This window comes from Phaethon aethereus (assembly GCF_964289735.1).
Source record: "Phaethon aethereus genome assembly, chromosome: 13".
Classification (NCBI taxonomy): Eukaryota; Metazoa; Chordata; class Aves; order Phaethontiformes; family Phaethontidae; genus Phaethon; species Phaethon aethereus.
The window spans coordinates 7,645,459-7,669,201 of NC_138589.1; the positions used below are offsets into that span (position 1 = coordinate 7,645,459).

General features: G+C 40.8%; 1 protein-coding gene across 1 annotated transcript in view; it reads left to right on the top strand.

Annotated features, from left to right (window-relative positions):
- The window catches only part of ZNF423 (zinc finger protein 423), a gene marked incomplete at both ends in the record, with an annotated part of 213,264 nt that overhangs the window by 131,062 nt on the left and 58,459 nt on the right, over window positions 1-23,743 (top strand). Inside the window, 2 exons of the mRNA XM_082005641.1 lie at window positions 3,140-6,363; window positions 13,258-13,342. Coding sequence (XP_081861767.1) covers window positions 3,140-6,363; window positions 13,258-13,342 — 3,309 coding nt within the window. The remainder of the gene's footprint in view (window positions 1-3,139; window positions 6,364-13,257; window positions 13,343-23,743) is intronic.

Consider the following 23,743-nt stretch of genomic DNA (forward strand, 5'->3'; position numbering starts at 1 on the left):
GTAGAATTATTATTCTAACCATCATTGCCAGACATGTCACACAACATCTAAAATATATCTTCCCACTAAAATATTACTCTGATAAAATACCTTAGAATTTCCGTCTCAGTTCATTATAGGTCTTTTCTTCAATTTAATATGGCAATTTAAAATTAACAGGGCTATTTTTCATTCCATAAAGAGATTAATGATAATGAGTTTTCCCTAATTTCTTCAGTTTAGGCCTTCAGTAATTTAGTATCTTGTTTGTAAGGAAGTCGAAGTGGGTTGTTTCTGGGGCATAAAGTTTCCTAATTCTATTTAAATTGTAAAAGTATGAGAAAATGGTACAATAAAAGGAATCCAAAAGTTAAACATGAAAATTGGTGAAAGGTCTAAATCAAGCTAACAAAAGGAGGCAATGTTTGCTTTCAACTGTCTATGTAAGTGCTTCCATTTTTATTACGAACCCAGCTTTTCAATCTGAGAAATGTTAATTTTTTTGAACCCAAATTATATTAGCACAGCAAACATCTTTGTGCATCACTCACAAAGTAATACCAGCTTTCTTTGATTTTGATTTTTGAATACCCCAATACATTTGAAGAGGAGCAGCTGGAAGGGAAATGGCCCTATTTGAATTTTAGAGTGCATTTTGAGGTAGGTCGGTTCGTTTCAGAGGAAAAGGAGACCTTCTAAACGATCTGTTCAGTTTGCATGGTGGGCCAATGTAATGGCTGACATAAGCACATATGGATATAACAAAGTTAAAGCAGTTGGCCCAGCCTGTGTTACTACTGGATTTGGCCCATTGCATCTACAGTTTCAAGGCTGAACAATGAAGCTTTATTCACTGGAGCTGTTTTAAGTGCTCCAGGTTCTCCCCGGCGCAGTCCTTCCTCTGAGTGCCACTGCCCAGCACAAGGCATGAGTAGTCTGGCTGCAAAGGGGAAGATATTTAAAATACATATATTTTTATAACGGTTTCTACAAAGTGGACATTTTAAATTCTTTTAATTGCAGCTAGTAAGCCTGAGCAGTAAATAACACAATGGTGGTGTGCTTTTTTTCCTGTTGTTGTTGTTTTTCTTCTTTTCCCCCCGCGGTAGACAGCAGTAGCGGTAGCAAATGCAACATGTGCTGCCCTAGTTCAGGCCCAGCATTCCCCTCTTGCTCCCCTTTGTCTCCTTTCCCCTGGAGGAGCCCAGCTGGCGAGAGGAGGGAATTAGCCAGCCCTGAGCTACCGGCACCTCCCCGGGGCCCCTAATCCAGGCGCTGGCAGCCGGCTGCCTCCTTCCCTCCGATGGCCCGTGGCCGCAGGTCTGTGGGGACAGAGCCCCGGATGCGGCTGGCGGCAGAGACGTGGGGACGGGGCGGGTGGGGGAACGGGGGCTCCCTGGGGGCCAGAGCAAAGCTGCGCCGGCAGTGGGGCGGGCGGCGGAGGTGGCTTAAATTGGGAACATGAGGCTTTGTTGCAGCTGCAGAGAGAGACCGGTTCATGGTTGGGGGAACGAAGCCTGAGAAAAGTTTACGTAAAAATCAGGGGCTCGTCGCCTGTGTTTTGGGTTCAGGCTCGGTCAGGCTTGGAGGAGTTAGTTGAGCACAAAGACCTTGAGCATCTTAGAAGCGTGGGTGCTTGCTGAGAGCTGGGGTGCATTTCAGGAGTGGGAGAAAGCATGCTCTTGGTGTCCGGCGTCGCTCTGGAGCAGAGGATTTAGTTAAACGGGGGAGCAGAGCTCCCTGGGGAGCACAGGGCGAGGGGAGCAGGTGCCCAACCCATGCATGCTGGAAGACAGGCAGCCCCGTCGTGCAGGAAAAGTTATTTGGTGTGTTTGGTTTAGTTTGTCCAAGGTAGCTCCACTCTCTCTTTTCCCAGGATGAAAAGGAATGTCTTTGCCAAAGAAACGGTGCCACAGGAGCTAGCCTCTTGCTGTGGTGATATCCTCATTAGCCGAGCCTTTCTTTGAGAACTTCGCCGCCGTACATGTGCTCTTCTCTGCCTGGTGACTCTGTAGTTGGCAGGCACGAGGAGTGCGCGTGTGGCAGCCTACACGCACAGTTGGGGATTTTTTTATTGGTTTGTTTTAGTAAGAGCTGAAGTAGGAACATTAAATGTTTTATAAGGACAACGTATCTGGAAAACCAGTTCCATTTTTGAATCTCCAAATGTATACATGGTCGGCACCTTCCCTCATTTACATGAATTTTATTTTTGCTTCATTCCGTGTTCAGTTTTATATCGGACTAGTGGCATTTTTGCTTCACTCAACAACTCTGCATTTATTGGAATTAGGATATTTGAACTCGCTCTCTTCTGTTTCTTGTTAACAGTTCTGTTTATGAAAGCTGCCAACATTTTATGTATTTTTCCTAAAATGACTGTTTTGCTGCTGGATTTGGTGCTGTGTTTCTTTATGGTAATATCAAATTATAAAATATTTTCCAAAGCCTCATATTGAGCAAAGGAAATAGTTATTAAAACAAGTTTATCCTGAAGTTGATTCTTTTGTGATGTCTTGAGTTCTCCAATGGTGATTTTCTGGGCTTTTTTAATTTATTTGTTTTTGTATCAAGCAGGCAACATTACCTTTCATACGAGTGAACGTGGTAGTGGTGCAGATCTCTCCTCTGTTTTTCTTGAGCTGTCTCAAAGCTGATGTTTTTATTTCACCTAGATGTTTGACTCTGCTTTTGAGCAGCCTTTCATTCTGTTACAGTTTTGAGACAGAACTGAAGGATTTTGTTTAATGGAGACATTACTTAAAATCATCTTGATGTAGCATTTAAAAAGACCCACAAAATCACAGGTGATCACTTAACACTGTAGTTTTTTGAAATGTTTGTATTGCTTCATTGCACATTGCGTTTTGCTTTCTTTATTCATTGTTTATTGCTTTGCAGTACAGTGAGCAGGTGGTAAACCTGCTAAAAAAAGCTTTTTATTAATACTGTATGTTGGCATATTTGTGAATTATGGGTACAAATATATTTTTATTTCTCTTTCTCAAACCTCCTTTGAAATTGAAGAGAGATTTTTTTTTAGTTGATTTTTTTTTAATGCTGTAGTAGCAGAAGCCCATAGTGTTGTTGAGAGCTTTGTCCTTATTTCACAGATGCACTGGGAATTGTTTTTAATCTCCTTTCTGCTTTCCCATTACAGATGGTGATGACGACCCACAACTCTCCTGGGTGGCTTCATCTCCCTCCAGCAAAGATGTTGCATCACCCACTCAGATGATAGGAGATGGGTGTGATCTCGGCATCGGGGAGGAGGAAGGGGGGACTGGCCTGCCGTATCCCTGTCAGTTTTGTGATAAGTCCTTCATTCGCCTAAGCTACCTTAAGAGGCACGAGCAGATCCACAGTGACAAACTACCTTTCAAGTGCACCTACTGTAGCCGGCTTTTTAAGCACAAGAGAAGTAGGGATCGCCACATAAAGCTTCACACAGGGGATAAAAAGTACCATTGCCATGAATGCGAGGCTGCGTTCTCTCGCAGTGACCACCTCAAAATTCACCTGAAAACCCACAGTTCCAGCAAACCGTTCAAGTGTACTGTGTGTAAACGTGGGTTTTCATCTACCAGCTCATTGCAGAGTCACATGCAAGCTCATAAAAAGAACAAGGAACATATGGCAAAGAGTGAGAAAGAGGTGAAGAAGGATGATTTTATGTGTGATTACTGTGAAGAGACATTCAGTCAGACTGAAGATTTGGAGAAGCACGTAATGACACGCCACCCACAGCTTTCCGAGAAGGCAGATTTGCAGTGTATTCATTGCCCTGAAGTATTTGCAGATGAAAACTCACTGCTCTCACACATTCATCAAGCCCATGCCAACAAAAAACACAAGTGCCCTATGTGCCCGGAGCAGTTTTCTTCAGTGGAGGAAGTCTATTGCCACTTGGACAGCCACAGACAACCTGACTCCAGCAATCACAGCATCAGCCCTGACCCAGTCTTGGGGAGTGTGGCGTCTATGAGCAGTGCAACACCCGACTCCAGCGCATCGGTGGAAAGAGGTTCCACCCCAGATTCGACCTTAAAGCCTTTGAGAGGACAAAAGAAAATCAGGTCTGTGGACAGAGAGGAAGGCCAGAACTGGTCTAAAGTTACGTACAGCTGCCCATACTGCTCGAAGCGTGACTTCAACAGCCTTGCTGTTCTGGAGATCCACCTGAAGACCATTCATGCAGACAAACCTCAACAGAGCCACACGTGCCAGATCTGCCTTGATTCCATGCCTACACTGTACAACTTGAATGAACATGTGAGAAAGGTGCACAAAAACCATGCCTATCCCATGATGCAGTTTAGCAACATTTCTGCCTTTCACTGTAACTACTGCCCGGAGATGTTTGCAGATATCAATAGCTTACAAGAACACATCCGTATTACTCACTGTGGCCCGAATGCTACCCCTCAAGATGGCAACAACGCTTTCTTCTGTAACCAGTGCTCCATGGGCTTTCTGACCGAAGCAACCTTGACTGAGCATATTCAGCAGACTCACTGCAATGTAGGAAATTCAAAATTGGATTCCCCTGTCATCCAGCCAACACAGTCTTTTATGGAAGTTTATTCATGCCCTTATTGCACAAACTCCCCCATTTTTGGCTCCATCCTGAAGCTTACAAAGCATATTAAAGAAAACCACAAGAACATTCCTCTGGCACACAATAAGAAGTCAAAAGCAGAGCAGAGTCCAGTTTCTTCTGATGTTGAAGTCTCTTCCCCTAAAAGGCAACGGCTTTCTGCTAGTGTAAACTCAGTGTCTAATGGTGAATACCCATGTAATCAGTGTGATCTAAAGTTCTCAAATTTTGAAAGTTTTCAAACCCATTTAAAGTTGCATTTGGAGTTGCTGTTGAGGAAACAGTCTTGCCCTCAGTGTAAAGAAGACTTTGATTCCCAGGAGTCTCTTCTGCAACATCTCACCATACATTACATGACAACTTCAACTCATTATGTATGTGAGAGCTGCGACAAACAGTTTTCTTCGGTGGATGATTTGCAGAAGCATTTGTTGGACATGCATACTTTTGTGTTGTATCACTGCACCCTTTGCCAAGAAGTTTTTGATTCCAAGGTATCTATCCAAGTGCATCTGGCAGTCAAGCATAGCAATGAAAAGAAGATGTATCGTTGCACAGCCTGTAACTGGGATTTTAGGAAGGAGGTGGATCTCCAGATCCATGTGAAACATAGTCACTTGGGGAATCCATCAAAGTCTCACAAGTGTATCTTCTGTGGTGAGACCTTTAGCACAGAGGTAGAACTGCAGTGCCACATCACAACCCACAGCAAAAAATACAACTGCAAGTTTTGTAGCAAAGCTTTTCATGCCATCATCTTGCTTGAAAAGCACTTGCGGGAAAAACATTGTGTTTTTGATGCTAGTGCTGAGAATGGTACAGCCAATGGCATGACCCCAACAAATAAGAAGACAGAAGGGGCAGATATCCAGAACATGTTAATGAAGAATCCAGATACTTCCAACAGTCATGAAGCCAGTGAGGATGATGTAGATGCTTCTGAGCCCATGTATGGCTGTGACATTTGTGGGGCTGCCTACACTATGGAGGTCCTCTTGCAGAACCATCGTTTGAGAGATCATAACATCAGGCCTGGGGAGGATGACTGTTCCAGGAAGAAAGCAGAATTCATCAAAGGTAGCCACAAGTGTAACATCTGCTCAAGGACCTTTTTCTCAGAAAATGGCCTGAGAGAGCACATGCAGACCCATCGAGGCCCAGCTAAGCACTACATGTGCCCCATCTGTGGGGAGCGCTTCCCATCACTCCTGACCCTGACGGAGCACAAAGTCACTCACAGCAAGAGTTTGGATACAGGGACATGTCGGATCTGCAAAATGCCGCTGCAGAGTGAGGAGGAATTTATTGAGCACTGCCAGATGCATCCAGATCTCAGAAACTCCCTCACCGGGTTTCGCTGTGTTGTCTGCATGCAGACAGTCACCTCTACCCTTGAGCTGAAAATTCATGGGACGTTCCATATGCAGAAATTGGCAGGAAACTCTGCAACCTCGTCACCCAATGGCCAGGCCTTGCAAAAACTCTACAAGTGTGCGTTGTGCTTGAAAGAGTTCCGGAATAAGCAGGACTTGGTAAAGTTGGATGTGAATGGCCTTCCCTACGGCTTGTGTGCTGGATGCATGACCAGGAGCACCAATGGACAGTCTTCAGGCTTGGCTCCACAGGAGATGAATGAGAGACCGTGTGGCAGTCTGAGATGTCCAGAGTGTAGTGTCAAGTTTGAAAGTGCTGAAGACCTAGAGAGCCACATTCAGGTAGACCACCGAGACCTGACACCTGAGACTAGTGGCCAAAGGAAAGGTACCCAGACATCCCCTGTTCCCAGAGTAAGTACAGCTGAACGTTAAAATGTCTGAGGGATAAAAATGTAGACCTTCAATGTGACTGAGGACTGATCTAATGTTATTTTTTTTTTTAAACTGTCACTTTATCAAATTACTTATGCTACTAAAAAACCCCAAAAAACAGAAGGAGAGGTAAAGTAATGCACATAGAAAAATTAGATGTTGCTCACCCTTGCAGGCTTCTTGATTCCTAGTGGCAGCACATCAGATTTGTTCTCATAAAACTGCTCTAGATTTACCAACAGAGAGCTGAGACACTTGAACTGTAGGGATTGAGTTTGTCCATGAATTCTGGTGCTACTGAACTGGCAGATTTGGAAACGCACTTCCATGAAAAAAGGTGATGCTGAGTATCCAAAACAAAACAAAAACCTGATCTGTCATACTTGAGAAACTAGATTATTTCTCACCACGGAACTAAACATGAGCAGGAGGATAAAGGAACCTTTGAGGCGAAATTTAGTAAATTCCACCCTACCCCCCAAATTATCTCCTAAAACAAATTTCTGTGCTGAAGAGCTTGTCCTTACGGATGTCTGTCAGAGTGAACATGGTGAGGCTACTTGGATGTCTGTATGCATATGTGTGTGCCTGTGTATGTGTGTGTGTATGATTTTAAAAGTGATTTTAAAAGGATCTGCTTCATGGCCCTCCTGTAAGATAAGTAGTTTTCTTAGCAAATCTGGAAATTGTTGTCTAATGCAGGTTACACATAAGTGTGCTCTCCTTTATGTTCACAGATAGCTTGCTTTCCCATTTCTTAGCTTACAAGATACTTGGGAACGTGCAGGTCCAAGTAAGGTTTCAGAAGCCTACTCAGGAGATTAATATAATTTGCAGTTTATAGTCTTTTAAAATTATTTGTTGATGTTTTGGTTCAAGAATGGGCCAAGTCAGTCCTTCCTCTGTCAGGAACAGATGGAATGAGAAGTAGATTTTGGAAATCTTCTCGGGAGACCAACAGCAGACACATCTGAGTATTGATATCATCTGACATTTTTAATTAAACATGATGGGGTGAGATTTTCAAAAGTATCTAAGGAAATTAGGCACCCAACTCGTAATGAATAATTCCAGCTGTAGATGGCTGTTTATGTCAATCTGCTAATTAAAGCACCCACAAACACATCTTAGTGCATTAAAAGAACCTGAAAATACCATTCAACTAGAACACCAGAGGCTCAGTAAGTAAGAGAAGACACTAAGAACGTCCTGAGGACACAGACTGAGATGCCTCCAATAGAGCTGATGCAGGCTGTGTCCCCAGTGGGACTTGTTAGCTCTGTCTTAGTGCTGGGGCGTGCAGGGCAGCAGCGTCCGGCCGAGCTGGGCTGTGTGCAGCCACCTTGGAGCATGGCACTGCCTGCCCTGGCACCCAATGGCCTCAATGTCCCATTCCAGGCTTCTGAGCAAATCCCACAGAAAGTTTAATTTAATTTAATTTTATTTTATTTTGTTTTATTTTATTTTTTTTTAGTAAAACAACTGGATATTGTTCTCTCTGGGTGTGGTGAATGTGTGACTAAGCCTCCAGGCACACACCCCTAATACTGCAGAAGAATGAAGAATGGAAATATTCCTCCATCGGTGTGATACCTTTTGAGACTTTGGCTGGGGCTCTGGCTAGGTCATTCTCCTTCTTCCTCCTCCTCCCCAGGTCTTTATTTCCTTCTAAATTCTTCAAAACACCTCTGTTGTCTTAGGCAGGACTAGTTCTTACTTCATATGTCTGTGCCTATAGCCTAAATAAAGTATTACCTTTTCTGTCAACTATCAGAAGCAGACTACATTGCCAGTTTCTGCTCTTATTTCTTGCTTTAACTCTTTGTTTTCAGTGACAGCTTCCATACTTGTTCTCTCAGGGGAGAGTTTTAAGTTCTTCAATAAGGTAAATGCTTTGAATTTCATCCCCTGAGGAAAGGTCTTAGTTCCTTTGTAGGAGATAATGAAAAATCAGCATTTGTGATGACGGCAAATGGTACCTTCAACAGGTGTCTATGGCCTGCACCTATGCTAGTATCAGACACCTTTATGGTATGCATCCCAGGAATAGATATATTGTTATTAGGAATATTTCATTATCTTACCCTTCATTATAGGTACAAGACCAGATTTCTGATATCAGTTCATGTGGAAACTACTCAGGTTTCTCAAGGCAATGAGTGCCCTTTGTGTGTGCCTAGCACTGGGGTTTTCAAAGAATTATGCTGTCTTTTAAATGATGATAAATCTCTGTATTTGAAGAATAGCGTTTACTTAACTTCATTGGCTTCATAGCAAAGCTAAGCAGGTTGAACACGATCTCTCTCTTGTCATCTTGTCTTGCATCCATGCTGCACACAGGTAAAATACCGTGTTAGGGGAGCAATCTTAAGTGCACAATGCATGTAGAGTAATCTGCAGATGTCCAGAGAAGAGCTGCTTCTCTCCAATTCTTGAGCACTTCTACATTTCTTTTTTAAACTACCTTATTGATTTTTCTTTCTTAAACAGAAAAGCAGTCGAAGATTAGGACAAGGTACAGTCAGAAAGAAAATATAGGGAGATTAGGTTTTAAGTAGTGGGTATATATTTCAGAGTAAATAAGAATAAGCAGAATGAAATGCAAACAAATGAAAAAGATGATAACATACAAAATCTGTAAATTCTTTCAGTGTTGGAAATTTCTCCACCAGCAGTTATACTTCTTGAATTGAAGAAGTGAGCATGGAGGCCTAAAGGAACTTCAGAAAAAAAACTTACATGAAGATCTAACCCCAAAGTGAAAGAAAGGAAGAAAATAATTACTAGCTCTTGCTGAATAAAAAAAGAAAATATTTTTGAAGAAAAAAGAGCAGGAGAAAAAGAACAGTTCCTTTTTACTGGGTGGATGGATGGATTTACATGGATATAGCACCACAAAGGAGGATGAATATTTTTGTTATATTCTGGTTGGGTTTTTTACTATTGAATTTTGGAGGTTTTGTTCTGAAAATCAGTGGGAGAGAGCTAGATGAGGATCAAAAAGCACTCAGAATTGCTTGGCAGTTTTGGGGTTTGTTTTTTTTTTTAATCCATAAGAATGAAAGAAAGCACATAACCCTTGTAAAAGTCTGCTGTATTCTGTCTTCCTCACTTACATTTTAGTATGGCAAACAACCAGGAAGAAATACCTGTGAATTGATCACCTTTGTTTCTAGGACATCTACCTGGGATGCAATCATGACGGACAAAATTTTTGCCTTGTGGACATGGCAATGTCTGCACTGGAGGATTTATTATTAGCACATTTTAAATCAAGTCATAGTCTTCCATAAGGAACATTACTAAGAGGAATGAATAAAATACACCTTAGTAGTAAAAGGTTCCTCTAACATCAATTTGTGTTTGATTCTTGTAGTTTTACATGAGCTATTCTGTTTGGATAGGACTACAAGGTTTTTTTTAGATGAGTATCACAGGTGGAGGTACCATTCCAGTATCTGGCACAGGTATAGCTCAGTATCTTTTATTATGATTGCATCAGAGGTAATGCCTACATGTTTTTCTGAACATATTTCTGTGCGTAGAAGCTTAAGTTTTGAACATATTTTATTAATTCCTTTTAACATGTCTTCTAGAGGACTGTGCATGTCTTGAGAAACATGACTAGTAGTTCAGCATTGAGATTTCTTATTGCTTCTTGTAATACTAGAAATAGTCACATTTCAAGCTGCTCTTTCTCTTACACAGATTTATCCTTATTTTGTACCATTGTTATCATGAGCAATGCTTGTTTAACATTGACAATTTCCATCTTGAATGGTGTTACTATTTTTAGTCCACCTAGGTTATTTGGACTGAAGAAGCAAAAGAGGTGGCATAGAAATTTGGAAGAATGAACCCTCTTGTGCTCCTTTACTCAGTTCCTTTTCTCCTGCACACTTTCTTGGACTCAACTCCTTCTCTTTGTTCTCCCCGGCACCCCTTCTCTTCCCTTGTAAATCCACTTGAATGGAGGAATATTTTCTTTGTAGAACAGGAAACCATTTCCAGATTTAAAGGAGGGCAGTCTGGAAAACCCATGGGAACAATAGTTACTTCAGAAAAGAAACCAGAACCCTCTGTTGTTATTACTACTATTTTGTGCCAAGATTAGAATTAAATATCTTGACTTAATGGGGATTGAGCTCTCAGCTGAAGGCCTGCTCATCTGATCTCTTATGTTACCTAGACTGCTAGCTCCTCAAAGTCTGGGCACCTTTGTTGTCACCAGTTGTGAAGACAAAACTTTAAAAGAGGTAACTGACCCATTAATAACGTTCATGAAGCCATGATACCCACAAAAATGGTAGTAAAAGATCATATTTGGTACCACAAATAAAACAATGTTGTATTAAAACTGGTGCTCCCCATTAACGGAGGATGGAAGTCTGTTTTTGTGACATTCTTTTAAAGAGAATTATTAATGAGCCAAAAAATCAGCTCTTCCATCTGTTCCCTATGCATTTGAGTGCTAATCTAGCTATAGTTGTTTCGTGGCCTGTATGAGGCTGTTTATTAACCTCACTCCGTATCAAGCGGGGTACCCTGTCACAAGAGCCATCACCTCAGTTAAGCTGCTCTTTTGCATGTGTCTCAGCTGAGACTAGAGATAATACTCAGAGGAAGTCTGAAATCTGCTGTCTCCTCTGAGGGGTGGTCATACCAAGCGGAATGTTTTGTAAGTTTGTGAAATGGTGTGGAGGGGTTTGCGCTGGGTCTGTGGATAAACAAAGACATCCTGTCTCCAGATCTGTTAGTAAGTAGCTTTCAGAAGCACCGAAATCAATTAAAAAAATGAATCATTTGTCTGTGCTTAATATAACTTTAAAGATTTGAAATAGAGTTGAGCTGAAATATTGTCCTTTTCAGCTAGTTATTTAGGGAACACTCATAACACAGATAAGTGTTGTACAAGGCACAGAACTTAGTCATCTTTGAAGTTTTAAAGAAGAGGAGGGTTTCAAGTTTTAAATGCGACCACATGAATCATTCACCAACCAATCCCATTTTTCTCTTCCAAGATTTTTTGTGTTTTGTTTTGTTTTTAAAGTTAGGAGCCCTCAGCATGTGTATGCCAGTGTGTTTGAGAAGACATGTGTACGTTATGTGTGCTGTGCTCGTCTGCTGGAACAGATTCCCAAGGAAGAGTGCTGCAGAAATCCAACTGCTTTTCCATTAACAGCCTTGATTTCTGAATGGACTCCAGGAGGATACTTTCTTGAGCTGCCTAGGGATAACTAGCCAATCCAAACTATTTCCTTTTATATGGTTGGCTGTGTCAGGTTTTGGCCAAATGGAGTATAGCCTTCTTCCTATTATCATGTTAATCACCCATTGTTATTTTAGCCTGGAAAGCCCTGCCTATGTGCAAATACTTACTGTGTACAGAATTCATGGAATAGGCATAACATCCATAGACTGGTGCACTTGTTATTATGGTATTACAGCATGTTCATTAACCTCCAGCAGGCTAACTTGTTGCCATTGATGACATGGGAAGTAGTTAAGAAGCTCCTGGCAGCACCTAATTTGTTCTTTCCTCAGCAGGTGCTCAGGGAAATTGGATCCCATGCGCAGAGGGGGTGACAGCAACTCCCGTTTAACTCAAAACTTCTGACTTATTACTGCTGTCCTAAAAATGGGATTCTATACCGAGGTGTGGGGTGGAGGCTGTAAGAAAAAATAATGTGTATCTAAAAGTGCACAAAAAATACCCACAAAATGTTTTGCTTCAAAATGTTAAGAGGGTGTTGTTTATGGAATTTGGTTCCTCAGTGCGAATGGCTTGGGGTTCTCATCCGTTCCTCGGCTAACTGAGCTTGTGGCCAGCGCGTGGAGATTTCACATACGTTCTGCTGCCATCCACTCTGGCTGTAAGGATACGGACCACATGCTCGTGCTCATGCCTGGTAGCAAGTGTTGCAGTATGAGTTATTCTCTGTAAGAAGTAGGCACAAAAGGCCCAATTTTTCTAAATTGCATGTCAAAAGATGTCTATTTAGATAGCATATTCCCATGCAGTAAGTGAGCATCCACATTAGACCAAAGCACCGTACTCCTGCTTTGGGAAATAAGTTTTTGCAAGTGTACAAAAGCTTAGCGTTCGTGTTTTACTTTTTTCCTAACTTGGATGTCTAACTTGTCAATGTGCATTTTAATTTCTACACGCGATTTCTTGGATTTTTTCCTGTCATTTTGCACAAGTACATGCACCACTGTCAATCTGTGCAAACCCCATTTTCCCTGTTTGAATAAATGGTTCATGTAATTGCCTCTTCACACTATCTCCTGACTTCTGCAGCTCAGCCTTCCTGGTATGATTTTGAGACGGAGAAAATATACAACAGATTGTGCTGGAAACAATTCTTTGTGGTAATGCAGTTTTTCCAGGATTTCTGATGGAAGACCGTTACAAAATATATTTTTTCCTTTTGTCCTTCACTTCCCAAAGTAAATGTAGGCATTTTGCCTGCTGTATTTTGAGTTTAACTAAAAATGGAATTTTTTGAGAAAGTTTTCTGAAATCAGTTACCATTTGATGTCTTTTATTTCATTCTGCAGGAATTTTTACTACAATGGGTTAAATGACACGAGCAATCTGATTATGGCTCAAGTACTCAATCAGATTTTCAAGTACTATCATTTGAAACTTTTAAAGTTGAAATTAAAAATTTTCCAAAAGCAGGCTGTTAATTAGAGATTGTATTTATGGTCCCAGAAAAGCCCAGCCCAACTTGGTATCTTGTTGGGGATATATGAGCAGAAAAGGCCTCAGTGGAGGAAAGTTGAAGCACATAACATGCTATATTCATGATCACACTTGCCTTATGCTACAGTTCAGTTTTCTCTAATCTCTTTTTGGTTATTAAACAGAAAAAGACCTATCAATGCATCAAGTGCCAGATGACCTTTGAGAATGAGAGAGAGATACAAATCCATGTCGCTAACCATATGATTGGTAAGACATTCTTTAAACTAGGCCACTCATCGGCTGCTTGTTATTTGCTACTCTTTGAAATTCACTATTCTAATAACTTGTTAATATTCATGCTGTAATTTATTTTTTTATCTTTCAAGGAAAATGATTTTGATGTAATGATTCTTCACTTCAAAGCTTTTTAAATATGTGGTTATAAAAGTGTTACTGCTGAGCTTTTTTCCTTATCCTTTTGAGTCCTCATGTAGCATTTTCATTTGTATTAAAATCAAACTTTTGACAGTATCTTCCATTTGATAGCATAAATTTCTCTCTATCCATGTAAAAAGTACTTGCCAGTTGTCAACCACTTAGGAGCAATTATGTTTCAATTTTGTATGTCATGACATTGAATAGATTTAACTGCTAGCATTTTCCCAGCTAAGTGTGGTGAATTCCTGAGGAACATTGTCAAAACAAAACACTTACAGAGTTATTTCAGTAGTTTTTTTTCTTCTTTTTCCAACAATTCTGGACTTCAGAAAGTTCAACTTTTCAGACATGCAAGTGTTTTAAAACTCAGTGCTTGCTGCCTTCTACTACAGTCCTGTCACAAGAGTTTGTAGTAAAGTGTTATTGTAATCTGATGGATTGTATTTCTGCTGCAGCTGTATGATTGCTTTTCTGATCAACACAAAGATATGTTTTTCCTGTCTGTACAGATGTTATAAATATATGTGTTGGCCCAAGAGGTCAGTTTATTTTGATGCATAGACCACAAAGGAGTTAGTTACACATGCCACTGTAGGCATATGTTGGATGAGATCCTTTAAGGACCCTGCAGTGCCTTTTCTGTGTCTCATATATTCACATGCAGCATTTATCTCACATAAGCATAATGGTTTTCCTTCAACAATTTTACATTTAGGAAACTATACTCGCATCAATGCACGTATGTAACACCCAATTATCTTTGAAGTGAGTTATGCATAAATACCAGAGAGAGAGAAATATGGACTGACACAGTCTTCGCACCCCCACCCCCAAATGAAAAATATACATGTCAGTCACAATAATTTTCATCCAAGAGCCAGGCAGGAGTTTGAAGTCAATGTCAGGCAGGTTAAGATGAAGATATCTAAAAATGTTTGCTTTTGTAGCAGGTGTTAATGTAATCTCGTGTTTGCAAGCTTGAAGAGTGAGATCCTTGTTAATTGGACCATAGTGATTTCGTGTAGCTCCCCCCTACATTTTTTTAAGAAGCCTGAAAGAAAGAAGTCCTTAGGCAAGCTTAGCAGTTGTTTCAACTTAATTTGTGATCCAGTAGCTAATAAATGATTTTTAAATGCAAAGGTTATGAAGTGCTGAGTTAAGGTTCTGCTTGACTTGAGAGAAGAATTCTTTTTCCTTTTGAAAAGATGTAATTTCTTCATTTTCCCGTAACTGATGTTTGAAGTTTATTTGTGTATATTCCCAAATTAGTGCTGTCTGGAATAATACACAATGATATATGTGACATTATGTGGTTCACTATTAGTGCTGTTGCAAAACAACAGTGGTAGAAGGCATAGGAGGCTGAGAAAAGTGTGGTGCTGCTGTTTGTGAAACCTGTACCTATTGTTTCCTTGAAGCTGTACACAAGTTATTGTACATATTTGGAAGAAGTCTATAAATACAAAGGTGCAGTAATTGTAATTGTGTTGTAAATACCAGGACATGGTGAGAAAACACGTGGTTATTCCATCGTGGTGTCATGGCTTTGTGTCACTTTGCTGAAATACGGACTGAGAATGTTCATTAAGTTCAAGTTGTCACTCTTTTTTATGGTGCCATTTAGGCAAGAGTGAAGTATAGAGACCTTTAATATGGAGCCAAGCTTCTTCCCACTCTGGGCATCTCAGTTCACAAGGGGCTTGGGCTTCCTCTCTTTCAGGACATGTGACTGTTTCCAAAAAGATGTTGCCAGTGACTCTGCTGTTGGTATTTGTTCTTTACTGGGGAATACTGAAGGGGAAAGGACAGACTAGATGTCACAATTTCTCCAGCAATAAGTGCTGTGCAGATTTTTGGTGTTAATTTGTGTAGTGCTGAGTCAGTAATAGTAAGGTGAGTGATGGATTACCTCTCAGGCTTGCTCCTGTGCCCTTTGTTCAAAGTCTGAGCACCTTGATCCCTTACTCAGGCCATAGAAGAGATGGACACGTGCCTCCTTACCACTCAGGCTGGTTTATCACTTATATACTAAGGTTATATAGTATATATATACTCTTATACAAGAGTTTCCGTTCTCTGTGTTAGTCCGAGTCTAGCCAGATGGGCAGCGAGAGAAGCTAATATAGCTGTTTCTGCAGTCCAGGTCTGTGTCACAAGAGTTATTAATGTCATTGTTGTCAATTTAAGATCTACAGATGAGGATTTGTTTGTGCTGCACTGAGATTCCCAGGGTGAACATATGGGTGTTTGGGGGGCAGAGGGGAGCTTGCCCTTAGACTCTGTCTCCTCAGTTTGGACTCATCTCAATGAACTTGTATCTGTCTAAAATTAAGGTGTCTGGTTTAATAGAGTCATCGAGATGCTGTCTGGGGAAAATGAATGATTGATACCAATCTAAGATAAGAGTTTGAGTAGGATAAGCATTTCCAGGGAGAGATTTTTATCTCTCTTTTGAATTTGAAGTGAGCCAAGACAATGAAGTTAGCCTTGACATGTAATTTTTAGGTAAAAAAACCCTTGGCTTTGATAATCCAAGACCTCTCAGCAGCACTTTCTTCTCATACTTTGAAAAAGACAAAATCAATAGTTGAGATATCCTAAGCAGTTGCTTACAGTTTTATTCTGCTCAAGTGACTGTCAACAAAGGAATCCTTGCTCTGTAGTAGCAACACCTCTTTAGTATCAGTCTCCATAATATGCTTAAAGAATTCAATTATTTCTTGCATCGTAGTCTTAAAAAGGGCATCCAGTTAAGTTGGCTGTGCTTCCCTCTTCAACCTCTTGGCTCCTCAGTTTAGAGTCAGAGGCTCTGCTCATAATTCATGGAGGTAGGGGATTTATTTTTTTCAAAGCAGTATGCAGGGAATTTCCAGTGCTACTCCCACACACCGCTTTGAAAAATTACCCTTCTGCACTCTAGCCCTTCATATCCTGTGCACAAACACAGAGGTACACTGGGTCCTGCACAGGGTCCCTGGGGAAGGACCCAGGCTGGATACATCCCCAGAGGAGGTAAACGGTAGATGTTTTGTTTCATTATACACTGGGGCCTGTAGGAGGGCTCTAAGCAGCGGAACAGACCTCCTCAGCTGTGGTTAGCCAGGAAGGGATCTGTTTAGAAATGTTTTCAGCTGGGAGGGGGTTCGGGGTGGAATTTTTAGAGAGCAGAGGTCTTTGAAACATTGCACTGATTGGGCCTCCTTTGAAACATTCCCATGCCCACAGAAAGGGCATCCCCCTTTGAAACATTTACAGGCACTGGGGAGTCCACCTGGGACTATATCAAAAACTTTCAGTAGTTCTTGCTGCCTCTGTACTTGCTTACCTCCTATTGCGCTGACCTGGCAATGTTTAAAGCTTCTCCCCCTTATCTCCCCACCTACCACTGCCTCTGATGTGCAGCCTCTATTAGATGCAGGGGAAGATGGGCGTGCGCAGCCGTGGGCTCTACGGGGGGCACTGAGCAGCCATGGCAGCAGCCAGAAGCATGGAAATCTGTCGGTGCAGCTTCTCCCTGGTGGCTGGGGGAGGAGTGGAACTTCAATCTCCATCATGGGGCTACCGCAAAGTCCCCACAGCACGGGTGCGGTGGCTGCCCCAGGGAAAGGGCCCTGGCACTGCCCCGTCCCGCCCTGCCAAGGGAGCCCCTGCTTGGAGCCCTGCGCAGGGAACATCAGGATTTGGCCCAGGGTTTTCCTATTGGGTTTTTACAACTGTGCTGTTCTACAGCCAGGCTGGGTGCCCTAATTAATATTTTTCAGGGTGCACAAAATTCCACAGACTTGTTGCTCTCCAAGGGAAAATGCATTTGGATCTGTGCTGGGGCTCTTAGCTGTTTGGGTAAGAGAAGTGGACATAACAGTCCTTCTCTCTGTCTCGGTTAGATGGGGGTTGTTTTCTATTTAATGTTCAAAAAAGATGAACAACTTTCCCTGCCCTTCTTTCTCCCTTTCTCTTAAGTCTTCTGGCAAACGTGCACAGGAAACTCACTGGGGCACAGTTAGAGCTGGAACAGGGAAACTAATGACTCCTGGTCGTGCTCTAACACTGGGATTGCTGCAGGACCTTCCTGCAACAGGCTCCAGAGGAGTGTAAGTGTTTGTGGGCTCGTGAGAGGCTGTCCGACTACTCAGAGCTCTGCAGAGCCCTTCCCGGGTGCCACTCCTGTCCTCACACGTGCAATTGCCGGTGCCTCCACTCAAAATTCACGTATGAGTGCTGGTGAGCAGCGAGGGAGGGAGGGGGGTGCAGGCTGGACGTGGTGCACTGTATGCAATGTGAAGCGTGAGGCCCTATTTGTGCTTTGAGAGCCACTGGAGGCAAAAGGGAGTGCTGGAGGGAAAACTTCCAGAAGTCACACTGAAAGTGCTCCATGGTCTGGTTCTCGGACTGCTGTCTGTATAAATATCTCCCTGTTTGATGTGACATGGGGACAACCAAGTTAAACACCATGTTTGGAGGTGTGGGGAGGGTTTTCTGAGTACAGCCCTAAGCCGTGGCGTATCATATATTGTATGTAGTGTAGGACTGCAAGTGTCTGAATTACCTTTCCTGCCCTTGGAGATCATGTTTCAAGTTCTGGAAACAGGCTGCCAGAATTAAACGCAAAGAGGAGGGATAACATCCACCCACAGTTATGTGTCTTTCAGATGCATACAAGCATTCTAAACAAAAAATGACCAAACATAGGTTTGTTATTTTGTTAATATTTAAAAATAACATAATATATAAAAATAAGTTTGTTGCTCATAAGACTTCAAACTGCAATAACCACAGAAGTAATTGTCTAAAAAGCAGCAATTTAAGAAAGCTACTTTTAAGTTCAAAAGAATTAGCAGTTGATACCAAGGTCAGTCACTGAGATGGAACCAGCACAGTGGTGAAGGGGTTGAGGTAGTATTCAAAATCAAATATAAACCAGTATATTCACAGTTATGTTTTCCTCTGCTGTTTAAAAATTGAAGCAAATGAGTTTATCTCTTTATTTAGGAACTCATACTTGTCATAAATTCAGATCTTAACAAAATTGCTAATTTATATATCATATAAATAAAAAGTTAGACTCATTTTGGATAGTCTCATTCCTGCCTGTCACAGTAGATTCTAAGCGCATGTGTATGTGAAAAGGATGTAGGTAAGGATCATTTCTGCAGAACTGACACGTATACATGTGGAAATACTAGCCCCGGGCTTCTCTGATGAGGATGTGAAGCATTTCTGATACTCAGGCCTGATGTTGTGAAGCGCTTTGTTCCTCGTTTGCATTGATTTGGGAGTTGAGGACGGCTAGCACTTCTCAGAATCTCTTATAATAAAACGTCTTTTATTTTATATGAAAGAAATGTTGTCAATACTGGAAGAAGGGCAGCTTTAATTGTTGTAAAATTCCCATTTTCCTGTGACACCGTACTTAAATTCTAATTGATTTAAAGTTTAAGGATGCTATTTGGTAAATACATTCTGTTCCATTAAGATACTGTCATGACATTTTGTCCTGAGACAAAACTGTTTAATTATTGAGGTAAACTCTTCACACCTAAGCGCTAGTGTTAGTTAAAACATATATGTGGTAGCAATGATGATGACATTGTAAAGCACTATCTCGGTAATAGGTTTCAGGCATTAAGGCAAATAAAAATGTGCCAGATTGTTTTTGAAGCATTAGATGCAAATTATCAACAGGAACATATTTCTGGGTTCAACAGCTGAATGTGTGAATCAATTATGGACACATTAGGAACTCAAAAATATTTTTTTAACTTTGATGTTTGTAAAGCATATTCCAAGTAATTGCTCTTTTAATGCAGAAATGAAGGTACAACCTTCATGTGTTTACCCAGTGCTTGCTTCAATATCCAATTCTGTGTGGACTTGCCTTAATTAACAGTATGTACTAGGCTTTCATTTTGCAGTAGCCGACTATTGTGAAAGACTAATTTTAGGGAAAAAAAGCTAAGTGTACTTATCTTAACAGATGAACAACATACGTGATGTTTCCACACGCACGTGAGAGCCTTAATCCTGCCGTGTGCGGGTGCCGCGTGCTGGCCAGAGTCCTGCCGGTGCCACTGCAGGGGACTTTGCCCGAGTGGAGCTTGGGGCTCTTGGGCAGAGGGATTTGCTTACGCCAGTAGGTCCTTGTGTTATTTTGTCCAACTCTAAGCCCTGGGTTTCTATTTTTTGTGTTAATTATTTTTCGCATTAAGCACTTGTGCAAGCAGTTAAATAACATTGTAACAAGTATAGTGTATAAAAGGCTAGAAATGTTTTGTTTTAAAAGCCGCACTTTTTAACAGCGTAGTCACAGTGAAAGCCAAATTGCCATTGCTAACAGACAGAAGCAGCTCCCTTTACTTTAGCATAAACAATATTGGCCCTTAATATAATCTATTACTTAATTGGTTTCTTACTTTGAAACTGCTTTCATAACATTACATTTTTACTGTGCCTTCTTTTCTAAGGCTGGAAAATTCATTACCCAAAATCTTAATAATTTTATCCAGTTGTACTGTGCAGATGTGGTCTCCTGCAATTGTTATCTATGCATATTTGTTCATATAAACTACTCTGTTTCATGAGAATGTATTTTGTTTTGCTTGTTTATCTACCAGGAAAGAAATAACATTTCCCTTAATGTATTCATTCACATATTCCTTTTGCATTTTTCATTTCATTTACAGCTTGGTAATAGTAGTTCAGTTTTCACTGACATTTTTATAGCTGCTATGACAACATTCCTGTTTTGCATGATACATGCATAATCGGCTATGATCACAATTTTACATTGCTTTCATTCTTTCTTAACTGTGTTAAGATTCCGTGCAGCCTCCAAACTCAATTTTCATATGCAGTTGTGATTACACCTGTTTAAACATTTTCCTGGTAGTTTCATATTTATTCATAAAGGGAGCAGTTGATAAAACACCTTTTCTGCAATCAGCCTGAGTTTCAAGTGTGATGTTTCTTCAAAGTTATCATTAGCAAGCACCTCAACCTGTTCACAGCCTTTCAACATCAGTTAGGCAGCGTGGCAAAAAATGCTATTTTTCCGTAAACTTTGCCCTGTGTAGCTGTGATTTCTCTGAATGTGTAACTTGTTCTTCATTTTTATTGAACCTTGAAAACTGCTGTACGTTTGTATTTAAGGGTCTGCAGAGATGCTTTCTGCCTGTTTCTCAGATATTTTATATGCGTGTGGCTATGTATCTCTACGTTCACAAACAAATTTCTTAGCCCCTCTTTGCTAATCTTGAATCTGGAAAAGAAAGCAAGTCCTCACCATATGGGGTTTGGGTTCTCCCTGCAGATGGTAAAATTACTCTATTCCTTCCCAGTGGAGAGGTCAGCACCCCTCTGTGTCCTACTTTTGAGGAAAAAACCCACCAGAATATTTCTTGGGGGTGGATGAGGGAGCAAACCCTCGATCATTTCTAGGTGTAGTCTTCAGGCTTCAGATAACTAATGTTTTCAGGAAGTTCTCATGTGAATTGTGGGACTAATGTCTGTATCAGTTCTGTCCTAAAATCTGGGTGTTGATGATTCCTTTATGGGAGCTTATTAACAGATAACGGTTTTATCTGGAGAAAGTAGATGTTACCCTCATTTCTTCTTTATTTGCCAAACAAATGTATTGGTTTGGAAACATCAGGTACGCGTATTGCCTTTCTTGAATGACAGAAAGCTATGTGTCTTTTTGTGAAAGATAGCTGAAATATGAGAAGTGAATAAGGAACGACGGAATGAATGTTTAGTGGAGCTGGAAAAACCCATACTGGGTTAGTTAGGAATTAGCTTAGGCAGAGTTATAAAATACTTTTTTTACCTCTTTGGGGAAACCTAGACAAGGTTCCAGACTGTTTCCCATCATAGGAAAATGGGAAAATATAGTATATAATATTAGTAAATATAGTTAAATTCCTTTTCTACAAATAAAGTTCTGGATTTCACCCTTTCTGAATATCTGGTTCAATATTCAGCACTTCTGAGCACTGGACCTAAAATGTTTATTTTTCTTCTTTTTTTTATGGAACAATCCCCTGGCTTTGAATCAGTAAGGGTACTGGCGTACATATGCTGAGCCCTAACTCTAGTTATCAGAGAAAAATGGTTTGTCTGTATGTTAAAGGTCCAGATTTGTTCCTCCTGTTACTTGGTTGACTTCAAAGAGAGACAGTTGGCCCACTGCCTTTAATTATAGTTCAAACTAAACGGCATCCTTAACCTTGGGAAAGATTTAATCTGGTCTCCTAGAACAAGAGGTTACCAACTGACATGGCCCTTAAAAAAAATTATTTCTGTTTTGTCATAGCTGGCAAGCAAGTCAAATCGAACACAGCCCTCCCGGTATGCTCTGCCTGTTCAGGATACTGGCACTTTTTTTTTTTTTTTTTTTGTGGAAGAAAACTTCTCTACCCTGAGTTTCCTTACAAGTGATCCCTATGAAGGAAACCCATGTAAATTATTTTTTCAGTGTTTCAAGGCTCCCAGCACAGATAAAGCCTTTGTACGAATGGTCTCTGTCATTTGCACCAGATGTGCTTGCTTGATTGTACAGCAAGTTTTTGTCACAAACTCCTTTTCATTCAATTTCTTAGTAACTTTTGACAGCTGCTTTTTAAGAATCAGAAGGCTTTTAATTGAATATTTTGACTTGGCACATTCATTGTGTATCCTTTGAAAATTAAACTTCTTTAATTAAAAAATAAGAAACTTACCATTCTTGCGACAGCCAATAACCACTATGTGATTGCACAGTAAGCTTGAGGAAGAAGACTTCAGGTTGTCCCTGTCAGTATTCCCTGCAGTAATGTCAAACTTAAAAGAACTGGCAAATCATGATTCTGCAAATGAAAAAAAATTTTCTGTGCTGCCACAACTGAAAAAAACCCAAAGAAACCACGTGTATGAATACCATGGTCTTCAGAAGACAGAGCTCCATGGCAGGCCAAAACACCTCACTGGTCGTGGTGTTTTCCATAGTTGTCTTTGTCACCAGCGTGCTCTCTCCTGCCTCTCCTCCGCTTTGTGCTTTGTGGTTTGTCCTGCTGGCACAAACCCAGGGACAGATGGGGTGAATGGGGCGCTGGCCCCATGGGGAGCAGTTCAGCCTTTTTACCTCCTGCTTCCTGTAGGAACAGGCCGAAGCCAGTTTGGTCTGGTGGTTCCTTCTTTGGCACCTCCTGGTCTGGTGGAGAAGAAAACTACAAAAAATGGCATTGCAGGTAGGAAGTACACAGCACACTTCTGATGTGTATAAATTGCCACTTCAGTCAATCACAGCCTACTTGGGATTTAATCCTGCCTTCAGATGCACATCATCCATCATCTGGTGGACAGTCAAGGGCCTTAAAAAATGATCAGATCTTTTGAACATTGTGCATGTAACTGTGAAGTGTTTAGATTTTCTGATGACTATATCATATTCTGTATTCACAGGCAAGTTTTTTAGCGTGGTTCAGGCTAGGCAGATCCATTGGGTTTAGGTTTTGCTCCAGGTAGAGTTTGGGTGTTTTAAAGGATCAACATCAACTATCACCACTGGTATGTCCTTTGCCGTTATGTTTTGCACGCATCAGCTCTCACATATTATTGGGGTATGGACAAATATTTCTTAAACCCCATGACTGTGAGTTATATCCAGGAATGAATATTGGCAACAAAAGTTAAATGATGAAACCTCATGCAATGAACAGTAACTGATTCAAGCTGGGCTGCATGTAGATAGCTGAAGTTGAAGGGAAGAAAGTATTCCAGTGACATCTTCTCCTTTTTTAACTTTCTAGTTAAGAATTTCCCTTTTTTCCCCCTTTTCTTTAAAAATGAAAAAACGATAGAGCAACTTTTGACCTTTTGATTCAGTATTTATTCTTAAAATGTAGGATTGCGGGAGGGGGGGAAGGAAAGCAAAACAACCTACCCAACCCCTTTTAAAATATTTTAAAACTGTTAATAGCTGTACCTCCACTTATAGAAGAACATCACTGGAGGGAATTTCTTGGTGGCTAATTCTAATGTGCCAGAAACTGAAATCAACAATGTCTGCATTAAACCCGAATGATGAACTTTCAAGCAATGGCAATTTAAATTATGAGATGTTAGTTGCTTGGTTAGTTAACTTTATATTGCATTTGAAAATCTAGAGGGAGAATGTTAGGATTTTTAATCTAAGACTTTTAAAGTTGCATATCCTTTGACTTAGTTCAACAAAGAAAAATAAAAAAAAATACAATG